Source organism: Phocoena phocoena, chromosome 16 (assembly GCF_963924675.1).
Source record: "Phocoena phocoena chromosome 16, mPhoPho1.1, whole genome shotgun sequence".
Lineage (NCBI taxonomy): Eukaryota > Metazoa > Chordata > Mammalia > Artiodactyla > Phocoenidae > Phocoena > Phocoena phocoena.
The window spans coordinates 73,684,984-73,706,353 of NC_089234.1; the positions used below are offsets into that span (position 1 = coordinate 73,684,984).

The 21,370-nt window shown below is 40.1% G+C and overlaps 1 protein-coding gene across 1 annotated transcript in view; it reads right to left on the reverse strand.

The window, feature by feature from the left end:
* Nucleotides 1-18,584, reverse strand: part of BMS1 (BMS1 ribosome biogenesis factor) — a 44,193-nt gene extending 25,609 nt beyond the window's left edge. Inside the window, exons 1-11 of the mRNA XM_065894562.1 lie at nucleotides 18,409-18,584; nucleotides 17,491-17,681; nucleotides 16,430-16,509; nucleotides 12,766-12,954; nucleotides 11,987-12,129; nucleotides 11,125-11,246; nucleotides 10,620-10,813; nucleotides 9,426-9,559; nucleotides 6,645-7,402; nucleotides 6,328-6,429; nucleotides 5,266-5,423 (exon numbers count right to left, since the gene is read on the reverse strand). Of these exons, the coding sequence (XP_065750634.1) occupies nucleotides 5,266-5,423; nucleotides 6,328-6,429; nucleotides 6,645-7,402; nucleotides 9,426-9,559; nucleotides 10,620-10,813; nucleotides 11,125-11,246; nucleotides 11,987-12,129; nucleotides 12,766-12,954; nucleotides 16,430-16,509; nucleotides 17,491-17,681; nucleotides 18,409-18,584 (2,247 nt within the window). The remainder of the gene's footprint in view (nucleotides 1-5,265; nucleotides 5,424-6,327; nucleotides 6,430-6,644; nucleotides 7,403-9,425; nucleotides 9,560-10,619; nucleotides 10,814-11,124; nucleotides 11,247-11,986; nucleotides 12,130-12,765; nucleotides 12,955-16,429; nucleotides 16,510-17,490; nucleotides 17,682-18,408) is intronic.
* Between the last annotated feature and the right edge of the window lie 2,786 nt (nucleotides 18,585-21,370).

A 21,370-nucleotide genomic window follows, 5' to 3' on the forward strand; every position in this document is an offset into this window, starting at 1 on the left:
CTCCAATCATTCAATAAATAACTGCTTTGAGAAACAGCAGGTGACAATTTGCCTTTAAATACTTTTCAAGACAGTTCTATGGATATTTTCATTCCAAGTGGGCCTATGAAATAACTTTGATGTATATAGTATAACAACAGATATAAAAACATAAATATTATAGCATTAACCAGTGGATAGGGAAAATAACATCAGCCCAGTGACTTCATAAGTAAACAAACAGATATTTACTAATTCGTTAATCCAGACTTATCATGGCTGTTTGAAAACGTAATTCCTCTGCCAAAGACAAAATGTCTTGTATGAGCCCAACAGTACAAATAGTATTGATGAGGCTCCCAGTTCCAGATCTGCCAGATCATCCAGTACACACATGTAGTGGATGCTGGATGCACCTCTCAAATACAGGCTAAAACTTGTACACAACTCTCTATTTCAGACTGCTTCCTGGGGAACCTGACTTAGGACAGCACATGTCAGTCACTGCCAAGGGCTCAAAAGCACACATAAAGAAATCTTCACATGGGTCCCGGCTTTCAATCACATTTTGATCATGATTCACATTTTTCAGATATAACCTCACTCTCAAAGAGTAGCCTTGAAGCTAGCATGATTACAATGGATGCAAAAGCAAATCTGCTCATTTATTCATTCCTTCATGCCTACAATCACTCAGTATTTACTGAACATCTACTCTGTGCCAAGAAGCTTTGCAGGCACTGAATGGCAAACTGTTCCAAAAGATCCTTGCTTTCATGAAGTTTAACAATTGACTTAGGGGAACCAGAGACCAAATAAATTTTAAAAAATAGACCCTCCAAGATAAAAACCCTCAACAAACTTAGAAGGGAACTTCTTAAATCTGATAAAAGGCATCCATAAAAAACCCCACAGTTCACATCACACTTAATGGTGAAAGACTGGGAGCTTTCCCCTTAAGATCAGGAGTAAGACAAGGATGTCTCCTCTCATCACTTGTATTCAACATTGTACTAGGCGTTCTAGTCAGGGCCATTAGGCAAGAAGATAAAATAAAAGGCATCCAGTTTAGACGGGGCTTCCCTGGTGGCGCAGTGGTTGAGAGTCCGCCTGCCGATGCAGGGGACACGGGTTAGTGCCCCGGTCCAGGAAGATCCCACATGCCGCGGAGCGGCTGGGCCCGTGAGCCATGGCCGCTGGGCCTGTGTGTCCAGAGCCTGGCCTGTGCTCCGCAACGGGAGAGGCCACAACAGTGAGAGGCCCACGTATCGCAAAAAAAAAAAAAAAAAAAGGCATCCAGTTTAGAAAGAAAAACTATCTCTATTCACAGGTGGTATGATCTTGTGTATAGAAAACCCTAAGGAATCTACTGAAAAACTATCAGAATAAATGACTTCAGCAAGATTGCAAGATACTAGATCAATATACAACAGTAGGGCTTCCCTGGTGGCGCAGTGGTTGAGAGTCCCCCTGCCGATGCAGGGGACACGGGTTCGTGCCCTGGTCTGGGAGGATCCCGCGTGCCGCGGAGTGGCTGGGCCCGTGAGCCATGGCTGCTGAGCCTGCGCGTCCGGAGGCTGTGCTCCGCAACGGGAGAAGCCACAACAGTGAGAGGCCCGCATACCGCAAAAACAAACAACAACAACAACAACAAAAAAAATATATATATATATACAACAGTAAACTTTATTTCTATACACTAGGAATGAATATCCAAAAATGAAATGCAAAAAACAGTTCCTTTTACAATCACATCAAAAAGAATACTAGGAATAAATCCAACAAAAGACGTGCAAAGCTTATACTCTGATAACTATAAAACATTCTTGAAAGATCTAAATAAATGGAAAGGCATCCCATGTTAACAGATTAGAAGACTTGGTATTGTTAAGGTCTCAATACTACCCAAGTCAATGCAATCCCTATCAGAATCCCAGTTGGTTTCTTTGCAGAAGATTCTGCAAAGAATTCTTTGATTCTAAAATATAGAAAACCCAAGGGATCCAAAAAAGACAAAACAATCTTGAAAAAGAACAAAGTTGGAGGATTCACACTTCGTGATTTCAAAACTTATTACAAAACAATAGTAATCAAAATAGTATGGTACTAGCATAAGGACAGATGTATAGATCAATGGAATATAATTAAGAGTCCATAAATAAACCCATGTATCTACGGTCAAGTGATTTTCACCCAGGGTGCCAAGACAAGGCAATAGGGGAAAGAACAGACTTTTCAACAGGTGCTAGGACAACTAGATATCCACATGCAAAAGAATGAAGTTGGACTCATCTCACACCAAATACAAAAATTAACTCAAAGTGTATCAAAGACCTAAACGTAAGAGCTAAATTATAAAACCCTTACACAAACCATAGGAGTAAATCTTCATGATTTTGGATTTGGCAATGGTTTCTTAGATATGATACTAACAACAAAAAAATACAGAGAAATTGGACTTCATCAAAATTTAAAACTTCGTGCTTCAAAGGGCACAGAAAAGATAACCTACAGAATAGGAGAAAATACTTGCAAATCATATACCTGATAAGGGACTTGGATCCTGAATACATACTCAATGATAAAAAGACAAATAACCCAATTTTTTAAATGGGAAAATAGTATGAATAGATATTTCTTCAAATAATATATACAAATAGAAAACAAGCACATGAAAAGATGTCTAACATCATTAGCCATCAGGAAAAGGCAAATCAAAACTGCAATGAGATATTACATCACAACTCCTAGAATGGTTATAACAATAAAAAACAAGAAAAACAACAGGTAATAACAAGTGTTGGTGATGTTATTCCAATGCGGAGGACTCAAAAGCTATATATACTGCTGGTGGGAATGCAAAATGGTATAGCCACTTTTGAAAAAACAAAAGGGAGAACATATAAGATAAAAACTTCAGGGGACTTCCCTGGTGGTCCAGCAATTATGACTCCGTGCTCCCAATGCAGGGGGCCCGGGTTTGATCCCTGGTCAGGGAACTAGATCCCGCATGCTGCAACTAAAAGATACCACACACGGCAACGAAGATCCCGCGTGCCACAACTAAGACCCTGCACAGCCAAATGAATAAATATATTTTTTTAAAATAAAGGAAAAAACTTTAACTGTTTTTAGTAATCATATTAATAGAAACACGTGTAATGTTATTCTGACACTTCTATGTATAACTGGGATAAAGCAAATAATTACACAATTTTCTAATTTAATCATCTTCAAGTTCAAACAGGAACTAATTCTACAGTGGAAAAACAAGAGATATAAACAGGAGATAAAAGAGATTAAGTAAGAAGCCTGTAGTCCTGACTCTGAATTGAAAATGTATGTATGAATTTTCCTAGCTCTGGTCACTGAAAAGGCCTAGAAACAATGACCAACCCATAGCAATGAGTATACATAGACCTAGACTGTGATGTTGAAATACCATTTTGTACTAAGGAAAATCAGGACTTCTTATGGCTGTTTCCAAGTCTGGCATCAGAAATGTACAAGACGATACTGGAACACCTTATCATATCAGACAGCAATGAAGCAATCTAAGGACTACTAGGATCACGTCAAAAGGACTCAGGAGCCAATTTGAAGAGACTCTCACTGGTCACAGATGCGATAAATATGATCATCAGCAAGGATAACAAGTGCAGTGAAAGGAAACACATCAACTATATTTAAATTCATGAGTTAAAAAAAAAACTTAAAAAAAAAAAAGAGTCACCTTTGGGGAATCGTTCTGAAAACTGATAAAAATAATCAAGCATTTATACTGCTTATATGGAACTGGGTAACCAAATAGTGGATGAGAAGTTTCTCTTTATAGAAGCATTCCAGCTAACAAGAGGAATTTGAACAAAATATCACCATTTTACACCCTTAACAAATTAATGGATCTAGGCATTGAGCATCAATAGCTAACATCACAAGATGATTTTATGTGCCTCCTAATGAAAAATCACCACCACCTAGGAAGCAGTCTTGCCAAAAAATCTGAAAACAAAAAACGAAAACCTCAAACCTAAATCTAATCAAACTTCTAGATGCATTGTCCAGAGGGTAGCTACAACATGTGGTTATTTAAATTCTAATTAAAATTAAACAAAACTTAAATAAAATTAAAATTTTAGTTCTTCTGTCTCACTAGCCACATTTAAAGCGCTCAATAGCCACAAGTAGCCACATAAGCCAATTCTTTACCCATCACCATAGACAATTCTATTGGTATTGCTCTGTACCAATTTATAGGAAATACAGAGAAGAATGAAGTCTGACAGACAGCACATAGGGATGCAACGCGCCCAGGAAATCCAGAATATGAGAAACTCTACACATCAAATACTTGGTTTCTTAAACAAGTGAAAAGGTAAGGAAAAAAGAGATGGGTGGAGGGGAATATTGTAGATTGAGAGATTTACAAGGCATGGAGAAAAATAAACAAAAATAACCTGGTAAAACTAAACTTTGGTGTTCACTGATACACACTTGAAGGATGAAATTATAAAGAAAAGAAGGAAATGATTACCATAAGAGTCGTGATTCCTTCTGCAGGGAGGATAGGCCTATGACTAGGATGGACACATGGTGGTTACAGAGGTACTCACCTAGTAATCCATTAAGTTACACAATTACTTTTATGTGGTTTTCTATAATCTGTATTAAATTTTACCCAAAAAATGCTTACATAAAAATCTCGTAAAGTGCACAAGTGCTACCCAGTGAATTAAAATACATAATATGATAGTCATTGGGCCTCCCTGAGGAGTGACATTTCAGCTAAACCAAATGATCAAAAGAAGTCAGCCTTGGGAAGATCAGAAGAACATTTCAGAAAAGAAAACAGAAGACAAGAGGTCTAAGATGGGATTAAACCTGGCAAGTTTAAGAACTGAATGAATTCTCTAGTGTGACTACAGGGTGATGAGTGGGGGAAGAAAATTTACCAGTGTCATGGATTCCTGTTTGCTTACAAATAGTAGAAATTATAAATGTTAACTCAGGGATACTACGTATCTCCTAGTTATAAAACACAAAGTATCTCAAATGTATGAAAACCTACGTGCAATGCTTCAAAATAAAGATTAACAATACTATTCACACTAAGAGTTGAAAACTAACACACCATTGTAAAGCAATTATACTCCAATGAAGATGTTAAAAAAAAACACAAAAAATAAGAAGCAAATAACAGGTAGGCAATACTGAAATCACATAATCTTTTAAAAATATTCCCTAATTTTCTCATAAGTCAAACACACTGTTTCTATTCAGCCTCACCTCCTCTAAATCCCAATCATGGGGCACCTCCACATGAAATCTGGAGCAGTCCAAAGAGTCAGCCTTGTGCTTACACTCGCTGGCAGACTGGCTGACACGAAACAACCCTCCGAGCTCTTCCTTGGTATCACCATCTTCTTCTTCGTTATCCTCTGTCACTAAAGAGACCACCATGATAGAAAAGTGAGAATAAATCCACCCACTAGAGGACTAGGGACTGAGGGTCTCTGTTTGCAGTAGGTACGGTGTGTGCCCCTGAGCACATCAGCCAGACACAGAAAGGCCATGGAACTACTGCTGAGCAGGTCTGGAGGACATCTGCCCTCCTGCAAGGCAGCAGCAAAGTGTCCATTGAGGAGGGAGAATACTGGGGGATGGGGCAGGGAGGGGACATTTAAAGACAGAGCTTTCAATTATAATAAAGAGTTTCTCTTGAAGAGTGCTAAGTCTCTAATCACTAAGAGTACTTAGACAAAACCTGAATGGAAGTCAGTAAATACCAACCCCCGATTCCACGCTCCTACCTCACATATACTCCTTGGCCTTGTTCTAACCATACAGTAAATAGGGACCACAATATCAGGTTCACCACTTTATTTTTTGCATTACTGAGTCAAGTTCTTTCCAAAAAGAACATATAGACAAATTTAATAAAATATAAAATCAGAGGAGAAAGGCGAAAGGAAAAAACAGAAGGAGTAATACAGAGCACTCATTCTCAGAGAGGAAAAAACACCTTTTCAGGCAGAATTATTTTTCTGGTACTAAATTCTACAAAAAAATTCATGAAGGATTTTCTACAGGGGGTACAAAACGGCATAATGAAGACTATTCTTACCAAAAGTTTTATGGCAAACCCATAAATCTACTTCGTACAACTGATTTACGGTCCTCATGAGCTGATGATTAAAAACATCTGCCAAATATAAACTATGACGCCCAGGAATATCTTATGGATATCAAAAGTACCACCCAAATCCTCTAACCAATTTCTTCATCTCCTTTTCAGAAAATAGTCTAAGAAACTAAAATATTTCTAGATCTGAACCAGAGCTCCTTTACCTGTCCCATAAATGAGCTTTCGAAGGTTTGGAGTTGTTTGTTGCTGCCTCAGAAAGGCCTCAGCTGCCTTCCTGGAAAGGTCTTCCTTCCACTTGAGGGCACCTGAAAGGACCAACACAGACATCAGTTAAGTCTGCTTGTCTGTCCTCTCTGCTTCAAGCTCATCACTCATTCATCCTGAAATCCTTTAATGAGGTGTAATACTTGAACAGTTAACAAAGTCTCCAAAACAGCAGACCCCCAATGGTAGACATTCTATTTGTAGAACATTTTCAGTGCCAAGTTTGTAACGGCAGTTAAATTAAATTTAAGCATACCTGAAGTTTCTGTGGAATAGTCATTTTCTTCCTTATAATCTTCCTCTCTGAGTAAGTCTTCTATATCACTGGTCTCATCAATTAAGTTCTCTGACCCCAGTTTCTGACTACTGACCACTTGAGAAGGCTCTGGAAACTTTTTCCTAATAACCTCTTCATTTTCTGAGTCCTCCTCCTCTGTACTGAGAGAGTTTTCTTCAGATTCATCTTCAGATGCAAATGCCTCTTCAGCTGTGCAATGACCTGAATCTGAAGTGGTGAGGGTTGCTTTTTTCATTGTCAAAGACTTCTCCAGATTCAAACTATCACTCAGATCATTAGTTTGTAACAGTCCTGGCTTACCACCTTCTCTAACAGCTTTTGATTCTAAAATATCTCTCTCTTCCTCTGCAGTGGAATCCTCTTCTTCAATGCTTTCATCAGCTTCCTCTGTTGCTTCTTCTACTGAGCTTCTCTCAAGGTCATCATCACTGTCAGCAAACGCTGGCAAATCCACCTCAACGTCTTCTTCCATCTCAAGTTTTTGCCGTTTGATACCTTTACCAGACATATACTGTTTACCAGTCATTTCAGCATCTTCCCCCTCTTCTGTTTCATCATCACTAGAGCTATTTTCCAACCTGTCACCTTCAGACATTTCTTTATCATCTTCATCATCACTATCTCCGGAATCATCTTCTTCATCTCCAAAAATGGCTTTCCGACGCACTCGACCAGTTTTTAAATCCACCTGCTTTTCCTCTTTTGGCATCCACAGCCTATATTAAAGAGAAAATGCAAAATAATTCTGTTTGTACAATAACAAGCTAATCTGCAAGTCAATAAATATGCAAAGAAATAGAAAATAATGTCAAGGAATGGTTTTAAATGACATAGCATATAAAGGAATGATGTGATAAATACTGGAATAGTTAATAAGCAAATTCATGCATATTTCCATAACACCACTCTACAAAAGAACTTATAGAGAAAATAAAGAGATAACCTTTATTAAAAAACGTCTAATTTTAGAAAGAAACTGCTCAAAAGGGAAGTGAGTGCTTAATAGATCTTTTAGAAGACCCATTAGTTCCAAGCTTGAAACAGATGATCCTTAGAGAAATGGCTGACTGCAGGTCCAAGACAGGGAAAGTACAAAATAAGCCTGGAACATCCTGCTGTCAGAAAGCAAAAAGTGCTCAAGCACTAACAGGGACACGCCAAAAGGACACAGAAGACAGACTGAAGGGACAATATAAGCATCACAAAGACTAATGATAGTAATGGGATAATAACAAATATTTTTTAAAAACTCCATTCGTCAACAGTGATACTAAAATAAAGGGGTGAAAGCTCTTTGTTAAAGAATGCCAGCTAACGAATGGAGAAGGAATAACTAAGAATATTCCCATTTTGAAATCACCAATGCAATGCTTGATGAAGAAGAATCATCAAGATGCCAAAAATAGGGCTTCCCTGGTGGCACAGTGGTTGAGGGTCCGCCTGCCGATGCAGGGGACACGGGTTCGTGCCCCGGTCCGGGAAGATCCCACATGCCGCGGAGCGGCTGGGCCCGTGAGCCATGGCCGCTGAGCCTGCGCGTCCGGAGCCTGTGCCCCGCAATGGGAGAGGCCACAACAGTGAGAGGCCCGCGTACCGAAAAAAAAAAAAAAAAAAAAAAAAGATGCCAAAAATATGGGATGAAATAAAAAACTATCAAGCTATTTAATGTAACAGTATTATATAAAACTGCAAAAAAAAATTAGAAAAATACTAAAAATTGTACTAAAAGAGAATGGATAAGTTTGAATACATCAATAATAACAAAATGATGACTATATATGAGGAACTATATAGAAAAAGGAAATGTTCACAATATAGAAATAAAAATTTTACCTGTATTATAACTGTAACTATGTTAGAGTACCCATGTACACAAGGATAATTACAGGAATGCTCAAAAATGAAAAGAGCTAATAATAATGATCGTAATAACAGGGATCTTTTAGTGATACTTCTTATCTGTCAGGCACCATGATAAGTAGCTTATGTGCACTATTGTGTTTAATCATCACAACTCCTGTGAGGTATCAGGAAATTAACTGATTTCCTCAAACTAGTAGGCCCACTGCACTTAATTACCATGCTATACCATCTGCTAGTTAGAGGGCAGCAGATGATTTTTTCCAAAAAATTTTTCCTGCTTTTGCATATACTTATAATAAATGATAAATCAGATGATCTCAATCATTTTCAGACTAATTTTTATTGGCAGTCATAAACCACTACAATAAAACCAAAATACCCACTATGTATAAATATACAAATTCCCAACCCAGACTGATAATAATTCACATAAGCCCTATATTAGTGGAAATTAAGCCACAGGAGATATTACAACACAATCTAAGTAAAAATTTTAGAGACAAGGTATGTGGCTTCTGGACAGCAACCTGAAAAAGTTCCCTGACTCTGCTTGTTATTTTGGCCATTAAAATAAAGCCAAGTGGCCTCAAGACTCCTAAGAAACAAAAGCAACCTATGGAAAAGGTTTTGTGAAATTTAAGGAATATTCTGAGTTTGTTAAAAAACTGAATCCTTCATATGATTTCAAGAAAATACTTCCATGTAATGTCACGTAAGTAAAGAGCCCTCAGAAATACAAGCATGTACAAAGCAAAAAGCAAAACCAAACAACCTGGAATGAATCCCACCAAAACGTTTTATGATGGCTGAATGATGTATGACATAACCTTATGTAATATAATTTTTTTTTTAAGAACACAAAAACAGCACACTTACCCTTGATTATCTATATCCTCTGACACCAGTGGTTTGGAATCAGAAAACAGTGTCACTCTACTTGAAGCCATCTTGGCATCAATAGTGGAATGGGTGGAAATGAGACTCTGGACCAGTTCATGGGTGGGTCTCACCTCCTCCTGTCAAGGCCACCAAGAAAGGGAAAGTGAGAAATGCACAAGGATTCTGAAGAAAAATACACTGGTTTCAATCAGTTTCCCAAAATTACCTTAAACACAGTTCCTGAGAACCTTTCTTACTGCCTCAAAAAAAAAAAAAAAAAAAGAAGACTTAGAAAAAGAAGAATTCTTACAAGGCCTAAAATTGATCTCTGTCCTCATTAAACTTTTCCAAAGTGCATGGGGTATACAGTCTGATAACCTAAATACTGTGCTGCCAATGCTACAGAAAGCATTTACAGAAAAATCCCATTTCAGAACAGTCAAAGAAATAAAAATCTGGAGTCTATTTTTTAAAAATCTGTTACCCTTGATACAAAAATTGCACTTCAAGGAATTTACTGCATAAAAAGACCCCTCCCAGTGGGCAAAGCTGCATGTGCGAAGGCACTCACTATAGTACTTGCTCAAACCAGGGGAAACTGGGACTGAGCCCCATAGCCCTCCAAGGATTGGTTCAGTAAACAAAGTTTATCTATACGATGAAATACTACACAGCTATGAAAAAACTGAAGCAGTTCTATGAATACTAACAGGGGAAAAACAGATTCACATATTCTTAGGTGCCCTCAAAAAGTTGCAAAAGCATTTACAGTTGGATCCTATATAGCAAATACTATTTCTAACACACAAATACCATATATATGGTATCTGCAAATAATATATAATAATTTAGATATATAATCTAAATAAATATGTATATGTTTAGAGAAAAACAGAAAAAAAAAAGAGAATGACCAAAGAGAGCTAGAAAACATATTGATTTTATATGATGAGAAATGGGAAGTACAGGAACCAAACTGCTTCCAAAGCTCACATTGGGGACATGGGATCCCCTGTGTGTCTCGGCAGCAGGGAGGTATGGAGGCTGTGACTTTTACTTTCTGCTTGGTGCAATTTAAGTATTTTGAACATTTACAATATGCACTGTGGCCTTTATCATAAATATGACTAAAGAGAAAAAGCTTCAGTAAATAAAAGGTGACTACATAACTTCCCGTGACTTCCCTCTCACCGATTCCTGGAAGCCATGGCTGCCCCCAAGATCGACATAGACCGCATCTTTGTCATACAGCACACCACCAACTCCAGAGAAAGGTGCATACACCAACTTCTCCTTCTCATTTAAACAGCGCTTCTTTTGCTGTTCAGGAAGGGCACAGGGGTCTGGGAGGAAACTGACGTCACTCACAGCAAAATCTCCTACACCTGGAAGACAGACACAGGAAGATAGCTTCAGCTGACAAGTGACTGGTGGCAGAAATGGCCCACGGTCGGAAGGCTTCAACCGCAACAAGGGCACGGTTTGACACTAGCACTGTATCTCTTTAGCTAAACACCATCAGAGCAGAGGAAATTTGGTCAACTCAACACCCTGGGTGGCCAATGCAGAGCTGAGTTAACTCTTAAAACCTCCAGGAAGATGGCTCTATCTTGTTTGGCCATTTTTCAGTTTTCCTGAGAAATGAAGTCATCCCAAGAGTTTTACAAATATAGTATATTTTACAACAAAAGGATACCTGGTATGTGAATTTGGCTTTTATTTTTCAAGTGTCCTCCTCTTAGATAACCATAAAGAGACACCTTTCGGTCACACTTGATATTTGTTCGAATATCTTCTGGGTTTGTCAAATCTTCCATCCTAGAAAAATAAAACCCAATTATATGGCAGAAATAAATGTCATAGTTCTTGTACCTCTCTTCACATTTCAGTGATTCATCACATTCAGTAATCCACTACACATATTGTTTAGGAAAGTATAGAAAATACAGAAATAAGGGAGCAGAGTTCACCATCTACCAGGGGCAAAGGGAAAAACACATGACTGCATCTCTCTCAGGCTCTACAGGATACACATTCCACAAGCAAGACACCAAAAATGGGAAACAACATGGCCCTGGAGTTGAGGAAAAGTAGAGAACATATCCAGAAAAACCATTTATGGAAGAAGATTAAGCTTTGACCTGGATTTTTTAGTGTGGCTTGGATTTTGGCAGGTGGAGAAAGGGTTTTCCAGACTGACAAAATATATGAAAAAAGCATAAAGGAAGGAAAGCAAAGGGCACATCTGAGTGACTGGAGCACTACAGTCCAAAGGCAGCATCACTGAAAATTAAGGATAAAAATGCAGGATGGGGCCCACATCCTGTAGCCTTAAATGCTTCAGAATCCTCACATTTTTCTAAACATTTCGTACTTTACTCCTGAAGCCACAGCATCTTTAAGTAATGATACAAAAAAAGTAGATATTTTCCATCAAGTACATTTCTCTCACCACTATTCAATAATAAGACAAAATAAGCTCTATTATTGTTCTTTTCCAAACTTTTTAGCCTTGAAACATATGGGTCAGGAAGAAAAAGTGTGCATTCACTTTTTACCTGTCTGCCAGAATATAAGGGTGAGAAGTCTGCCATGTAAGAGGCCTAAACTTCATAACGGTAATAAAACGGCCCAGATTGTGAATTTCTTGGTTTTGATATTCTCCGTGTACCATTCCAGAAAGGTAAAATAGCTTGGCACCCTAAATATTAAGAAAAACAAAAAATTAAATTTCAATGAAATTCTTGTCAACACTGCACCAAAATAAAGGGCTTTAAATAAGAAGCAATCCTAAGAAAGGGAGACTTCTATTGACCCACTGTGCCAATGCTTCCAGAACTTCTCTGGCTTCTTTCAGGACTCATATTTTTAGGGCTTTGTATGGACAGAACTGCAAATATATTTAGTTTCAAGTCAAGCAGTGGCATCTATCTGGAGTATGGATACATAAGGAACAGTGAGGCTCCAGGGCACAGAAAATATTTTATGACCGATGGGACACAACACAGTAGTATGGGGGAGAGTAAGGAGTGGCAGTATGTGTGTGCTACAGTTCCTGGTCCTGTAACAAGGAAAAACTTTGGACAAATTCTATTAAATTACAAATCCAAAATACTTAGAGCCAGACACTGCCTGGTGCTGGGGGATGCAGAGACAAATGAGACACATCAAGAGGCCCAGAATAAAGACTATCTCAAGGAAATATTCTAGGGACTATGAACAGATATAATAAGGAAACTAAGGAGGTGATCCTGTAAAGATGTTTGTTAATCTCTCCCACTCATTCTATTTTTAAAGGATTAGAGTGTTAGTATTCAATAACTAATTCGCTTCCTACCGGGTAGACTTCTGTCCAGAACCTGTGTTTTAGTCGCTTCTTTGTCTTCTTCAGTTGCTTATTATATTTAAAGGAATCTAGGTGAGTGAGAACACCCATAATTTTAGGAAAGCCATGTACTTGACAGATGTTTAGGAACTCGAATGTTTCCATTTCAAACCCAAAGCTGGCATCTATAAGCATCAGAACCTAAAAACAGAAGACACAATTTCTCAAGGAGGCTACCCAAAATAGACCATCACCAAACTATGGCTCATGAGCCAAATCTGGTCCATCACTTGTTTTATAACTAAAGTTCTCTTGGAACGCAGCCATGTTGACTTGTTTACATATTGTCTACACCTACATTTGTGCTACAACCACAGTTCAGTGATTGCAATAGAAACTGGGACCTACAAAGCCTAAAATATCTACTATCTGGCCCTTTATAGAAAAAGTTCACCAACTCCTGCTCTAGACTAAATCAAATGATTATTTAGGGAATCACCATGATAGAGAAAACACTATCCTTTGACTTGCTCTAAAAGGCAACCTTGACACAGTCTCAACCATGTTTCAAGAATGTGCATATATGAGAAATAACTCAGAAAGGACCAGATCTAATTTGGCCCTTACCTGAAAAGTCCTCACTTCAAGAAATGAAATTTGTTTGTTTGTTTGTTTTTTGTGGTACACGGGCCTCTCACTGTTGTGGCCTCTCCCGTTGCAGAGCACAGGCCCCGGATGCACAGGCTCAGCGGCCATGGCTCACGGGCCCAGCTGCTCCACAGCATGTGGGATCTTCCCGGACCGGGGCACGAACCCACGTCCCCTGCATCGGCAGGCAGACTCCCAAACACTACACCACCAGGGAAGCCCAAGAAATAAAGTTTTTTGTAAGGTGTTCTTAAGCCAAATAACAGATCTCTAACAAGGAAACCAAATAACAGATCTCTGATATCCAAAAGAATGGGAGGAAGTGGTAATCAATGAAAAAAAGCATCAAAAACATGAAGAAAGCCAAACATTTTTGTTGCAATCTCCTCAGGGGAAAAAAAGTTTTCCACTGGGAGTATGTAGTAAGAAAGCTCTACCTTAGAAGTTAATTGGTAACATGCAATTGCTCAGAAACTAAAAAAGTCTACCAGTTTAGAACTGAGTCAAAGAATAGTCATGGATGGTAATCTGTAAGAAAATATAAGTACATAAGACCAATTTTTAAAATTTATACTCTTCAAACATGCAAAACAATTTCATAGTTGATTCCTAGCGACTTAAGACATCTCTGTCCTCATCTTTCTGTAGCTAACTAAAAATAATTGAAAAAAAAGAAAAGAAAAACTTAATCTTTGATTAAACTAGGGAACATTCATAATCCTAAACCACAAAAGACATGAAGGTGGACCACTGAGCATCGTGAGGAAGCATAGATGTGTGGGCTGGCTGTGGAGTATTCCTACACCCCATTTGATACCATGGCGTGACAAGTTGCAAGCAATCGGTTGTAGAGTCAGAAGAACAGGTGGGTGGCAAACAGTCCCTGAGCTGACAATCTTTGTCGACTGAAGATAAGTAAAGCCTCTATTACTCCTCCAATGTTCATACATGTGCATGCGTGCACACACACGCGCGAATCCATGTACTGTGTGCCTTCACTGTGACTTAGGAAGCTTTATGACCCAGAACAGAGCAATCAACATTAAGCTAGGCTGGGCTTCCCTGGTGGTGCAGTGGTTAAGAATCTGCCTGCCAACGCAGGGGACACAGGTTCGAGCCCTGGTCTGGGAAAACCCCACATGCTGTGGAGCAACTGGGCCCGTGAGCCACAACTACTGAGCGTGCGCTCTAGAGCCCACGCGCCTAGAGCCCACGCGCCTAGAGCCCACGCACCTGGAGCCCATGCTCCACAACAGAAGCCACCGCAATGAGAGGCCCGCACACCGCAACCAAGAGTAGCCCCCACTCGCTGCAACTAGAGAAAGCCCGCACACAGCAACAAAGACCCATTGCAGCCAAAAATAAATAAAATAAAAATAAAAAAACATTAAGCTAGGCTAAATAAATAATGGTACATACAACAGAATACTTAAAAATAATGAGGTTGAACTTAGTGCTTATTTTACACCTCCAAGACATACTAAGTGAAAGAAAGCAAAGCACAGAACACTGTGTATGATAAACAGTGTGTGCTTTAAAAGGGTTATATGTCTATTTATATATGTATCTGGAAAATACTGCTGAGGGGGACTGAGAGACTAGGGGTCAGAGCAAGGAAAGCAAAATCATGCATCATGCATACCCTGTAGCACAGTTTGAATATCTTACCAAACGCATGTGCTCCTTTTTAAATCTTAAAAAGATGTATATGAAAGGCATCTTTCTTAATATGTGTATGCTTTTAAGATTAGTATACAATATATGTTACATAAAAGAGAAACTAATGACATGCTGAACTATTTCAATCATTTCAAGTACACAAGATTTAATAAGTTTATACTATTTTGTGTTGGCAATAACACACTTATTTTTATTAATGGCAGCATTACATATTCAAAATTTGAATGGTACTTATTTTCTGATATTAAGATGGTACAACTGTAACATCTATATTAAATTACTTTTTATTTTAGTTTTAGGAGACTTCCTGAGTCAAAGGGTAAAATCTGTAGCTCATTGTCCCAAACAGCTCTTCAAAGGTGTTAAATAAAAAAAAAAAAAAACCAACGAGGTATCCGTTACCCCACACTTCCTAATCAATACGGTTTAATTTTTTTTTCCTTTTTGGCTTATTTTTGCTAGTTTTTTTTTTTTTTTGCGGTACGCGGGCCTCTCACTGTTGTGGCCTCTCCCGGAGCACAGGCTCCGGACGTGCAGGCTCAGCGGCCATGGCCCACGTGCCCAGCCGCTCCGGGCACGTGGGATCTTCCCGGACCGGGGCACAAACCCATGTCCCCCGCATCGGCAGGCGGACTCTCAACCCCTGCGCCACCAGGGAAGCCCTATTTTTGCTAGTTTTAAAGGTAATTAACAGACATTAACATTTCTGTAAATGCAATCAAGGCTGTACAATTTCCAGATGCTGAGTGCAGTATAGATTTTCTATTATAAACTCTGACAACTTCTCAAGGGTAATCCATGAGATTTTTTACCCAATATGGTAAAAAGATCCATATTTTATCATAATCATTAAGAACAGAGTTTCTGGCACCATCAAGAGCAGAATTCTCATCCTCAGAAAAACTGCTTAACTCCTGGGAGCCTCGACTTCATCATACGTAAACTAGAGCTAACACCTACTTACCTCTAAGGCATACTGGGGAATTAGATGAGCTAAATTTGTAGAAAGCTGTTAGCACAGTGCCTACTAAGGGTCCAAGAAATGGTACTATTATAAACTTGTATGTATGTATGCATATCTTAATGAGTTTTTATTAGCTACATTCATTAAAGGTTTTCTGTGACCTACGGTCTACTTTTAGATTTCAGAATACATTTCATTATGCACATTCTATTTTTACTATAACAATTATTGTCATCATCAATTCAAACACATCTTTTGTATCCCTGATGATACTCATCATTTTTTTAATAATCTTAAATCTTTCTTCCCTTCAACATGGGATAAATAACCTACCACATTGCTGTAAATCCCCATCAGAAACCCATGCTGCCCCCAATGACTTACCAAATCTGCTACTTTAGCCAGATCAATCATCATGTTAATGTCACATCCACATTCAATAATGGTGAGTCTGCGCTTTTTACCTATAAGTGAAAAGATGAAAATTTTACTTTTAAAAAGCCTTGGAAAAAATCTGTTAACTCTAATTATTATTTTTAATTGCATCTAGTAAAGCACCTTGTACATTCACAAGAGTATGCCAGAAGTTCATTTTTATAGGAGAAAACTGATCAAATAAAGTAAATATCAAATAAAGTAAACTAGTTTTCTTGTTATGTTCTCTAATTTTAAAATAATATCAAAAGCCTACCCATAAGAATCAAGTGCTCAAATAGGTAAAATTCCAACTGGAATGGGCAGACAAGTAGGCTTCATGATGGCTGTGATCCTACCGTTCGGCAGTGGGCCAAAGCTTCTATCTCTATCAAAGCTTCCCCTGTTCTCACTACAGCGAAAAAACCCTCAAACCTAATGCAACAGAATGTTCATGGAGCAATCATTATTTCTAAATTAAGCTAAAAGAAATCAGTCAAAATGATGGGAATGCCTTAAAGAAAAAAAAAAGCCTCAATCCAACTATATTATTACTATGAGAAGAGATTTCAGATTCTACCACTGCCATCTAGGAATTTGTTTCATCCTCCCTCAGACTTTAGAAACATCACCATTTCCCAGAGCAGACAAGTTCTCACAGGAAAAAGAAAGGAAAAACTCCCTCACTTCCACAAGAACGTGGCTTCAGGAGGGCAAACAGGTGCACCTGGTACATAGCAGGTACTCACTATCTGTTAAATGAAGGTGCTCACCATAATCAAGCCAGCCTGCCCAGGCCTGCCGCTGGCAAATCCATACAACAGTTACAATAGGTATACATCTACACCATTATTGTCTCTGGGAATCTATCCTTTTCTGAAGCTACAGCCACCTTAATAAAAGTACAAGAGCAGTAACATGGAGTGACAATATTACTTTACCATTTACCAGTGAAGAAAATGTTAAACAAAGACATGCATGTCCCACAGATGACAACACCTGCCATATCAGTCTGTGACAGCACCTCCTACCTGACACGATTGTTACGGGGCCTCTGATCTCTGTCAGCTTCTGCCTGGTAAAGTTCCGAATGAGGCACTGGATCAAAGTGCTCTTTCCAACTTTTGGGGGCCCCATCACCACTACCACTATTGGTGGGGGCTCTAGTGGAGTTCGATCAACCACTGGAATGTGATGCTTTTTTGTCTTCAAATCCTGAGTCCTATTTTTAAAAAAAAAAAAAAGTAAATTCACTTTCAAAATATAAAAGGCATCATCTCTAGAAGCACAAACTTTAAAGAGAGCAGAACAGACAATATGTGAATACAATTAGCTTGTTAACTTCTGGCGCCAATCCAAATAACCACTTCAGTAAATACATACAACACAATAGCAGAGCTGAAAACTATACACACCTTAAATCTGATTGCCTTATTAGTTGACTTTAATAGTTTAAAAAGAAAACAAGAGGCAAACATGGAGGCAGTGTACCATAATAAATAAAAGGAGAGGCTATTGGGTTAAATTTGGCTCTCCTACTAGGAGAAGTTAATTCAATAATGTTTAAAGTACACTGCCTTTAAAGTACATATAATAAGGACCCATTAAATAAAGCTGTTTAATACTACATACTCCAATTATATGAAACATATCCAGAAAATAACACAAGCACACCTGTTACCATAGAGATTGTTTAAAGTTTACAAACAAAACAAATTCTATAAAGAAAAACTCTTTTTCTCTTGGACAAAAGAACCCAATCAGTGTGCAGATGCTGGAGGCAAAGTGACGTCCACAGCAAAGACTTCTCACATTTCAGTAAAAGAAATACGACTTGCATCTCCATGTCCTTCAGAGTTGGAACAGACTCGTGAACCCAAACCTCTGGAGAGGCTCCTACTATTTACAAAGAATAATTGGAAGAACCACTAGACTCCAGCTAAACATACCTGTGAAAGGATCTCGCCATCCGCACAGCAGACTGGACTGCAAATGCTTTGGGGTTTCGCTTCCGGGCATCTTCCTCATCTCCAAGTTGGAGATCCTGCAGATGACGTTTCTTCTTCTTTTCAGCTTTGGGCCCACTGTTTTTCTTTCTATGTTTCTTCTGGTCCTTCGTCTCCATAGTAGCTTTTTACCAATCCACAACTAACTCTAACCTACAGTGAGTTGGGTGGGGGCAGGGGAAGCATTTTACAATCCAGAAAACACCCAGAGAAAAACAGTAAATTTCATTTACTTCTTTACAAAGAGATATATATTTATTTACCCAACAGGTGTGGAAACTGCTTAACGTTATCCCGGCTTTTGGCACTTCCCTGGTGGCGCAGTGGTTAAGAATCCACCTGCCAATGCAGGGGACACGGGTTCGAGCCCTGATCTGGGAAGATCCCACGCGCCGCGGAGCAGCTAAGCCCGTGCGCCACAACTACTGAACCTGAGCTCTAGACCTCGCGAGCCACAACTACTGAGCCCTCGTGCCACAACTACTGAAGCCGGCATGCCTAGAACCCGTGGTCCGCAACAACAGAAGCCACCGCAACGAGAAGCCCGTGCACTGCAACGAAGAGCAGCCCTCGCTCACTGCAACTAAAGAAAGCCCGGGCGCAGCGACGAAGACCCAACACAGCCAAAGACAAACAATATAAAATAATTATCACCAATTTCACTTATCTCTATTATGCTATCAATTAGTTACCTCTGCTTAAGTTACTTTTTATTTGTCTTAAATGTCTACATTAGCACTGTCCATTTCTGCAATGATGAAAATATTCTATATTTTCAGCACAGTAGCCACCAGCCACATGTAGCTACTGAGAACTTAAAATGTACCTAGTGAAACTGAGAAACTGAATTTTAAATTTTATTTAATTTTAATTAATTCAACTCTAAATTTAAATAGCCATATGTGACTAGTGGTTATCATACTAACTCAGCCCTAAATATCAACTGGACTAATGAAGTGGCCTCCAAACTTACACTATTTTTAAGATATTTTATTCTGAAAAACTAAATCATTTTAACAACCCTCCAACATAATAGCAGTATTACTTTTACAACTGTTGAATATGTAAAATTTTCAAGTTCTAATACTCATCTATATGCCTTAAAAAAACAGCAGTATCTCCGTGCGTGAGATCTGACTGACTCTGGATGATGCCTGGACACCACATGGATTTGTAGAAACCCTTACAATGATTTCTGAGAGGGCCAGGAATTTATGGCCCATAAGTGGGAAACCACTGGATTAGAGTTCTTTAGAAAATTGGGTCGCATACAATCTGCTGCGCTTGCTTGAAAAAAAGAAGGGGTGGGGGGGGTCACTTCATTCAATTAAGGTACTGAATTCATTTCAGTTCGATATATATTTGCATCGGCCTATAATGCACTAGGCATTGTGCATGGAGATGGCTACAGCTGCGATCTGAACTAACGGAAGAAATACAAACCCATGTCTTCTGTACCATGCTATAAGGGCCGCATCAGAAGTCTGCACAACCGCTGGAGGTCAGCCAGAGGTTTCCCACGGACACACACCAGAGGAAACAGAAAGTCCACATATACCAGCATAATGTCAAAAAATCCTAGCCGGGAGTCAGGAGAGCTGGGTTCTAGGCATGCTTTCACTAAACAGCTGTAAAATTCCAGAGACATTATTTTTCATCTCCACTATATTTGGGTTCCGACATGTACTGATGCCTTCCTCCTTTTTTCGGGGTATAGGGGTGGGAAAAGCACAATTTGGAGTCCACAGATCTGGCTCCGGTTTAAGTCACCTGCTAGGATTACCCCGGTAGGAAACGACCTCTCACCTCTCCCTGTCACCTCTCCTCCCGGTACCGGCTCTCTGCGTGAATTCATTCAGCACTTCTCCGGCAGGTACCAAATATGTCTGCCCGGGCCACGAGGCGCTGCCCGGGGGCAGACTGTCCGGGAGAACCGAGCGAGGACCTTACCACGCGCGCGACTCGCGACCCTCCCGGAGTCCCAGCCCCGAAGACCCCTCCGCCGCCGCCTAACCCAGCACGCGACCGTTACCGGGAACGCAACTGCGGCTCCTCCTCAGGCCTGCACAGACAGCGCCGGAAACGGAAATGCAACGTACCCGAGGACTCTACACGCCGGCGGGAAACAAGGAGGCCAAAGAAAGAGAACTGCGGAGGGACGACTTTCAGGGGAAAGCCGAAGGACGGCTCGTGATTGGCTGAGGGCGGACGCCGGCAAACTCTGCGCGGTGCTCTCCACCTGGAGCCCCGCCCCACCCCGCCCCGCCCCGCCCCGCCGCTTCGCAGCGCAGCATCCGCACTGCACTGGTGATACCCTGAGTCTCCGAGCCCCGGGTGCAGCGCACGACCGAGTTCACCCGGAGGCCGTGGTGACGGTGCGGCATGGTACCCGCTCCCTGGTTCGGGACAAAAGCCAGAAATAACACATTTATCCTGGTCATCCCGGAGTCACTGCGCCGGCCCACTCCCAAAGCCCCAGGCACTGCGTCCTCCGACTGGCCCAATGGAATAGCACTCGGCTGGGAGTCTCAATGGCTGGTCCGCTTGCTCATCCTTAAAGATGACAGAGCTGGAGATTTTCCGGACGTCTTTAGTGCTAGGACCCTCTTTTGCTGGGACCAACAGACTCTTAGGGCAGGGACAGACTCTGACCCAGCACGAAATGCTTTGGCCTTTCTCTGTTGCAGGAAAAGCTTTCCCTGGGAGATGCCCGTCTTGCCGTTTTCTTGAAGCACAGCTTTGCCTTCCCAGGGCTCTGCCCATTCCCACCTCTCGGGTGAGCTGGAATGCCCTAGTGCCTACAAAGCTAGGTACATTTTCAGAGTTTGAATCTCCCTCTTGTCTTGGAGGCTTTCTTTTCAATATGATCCCACCAAAGCACCCGAGGCTCAGTTCTTCTACCTCA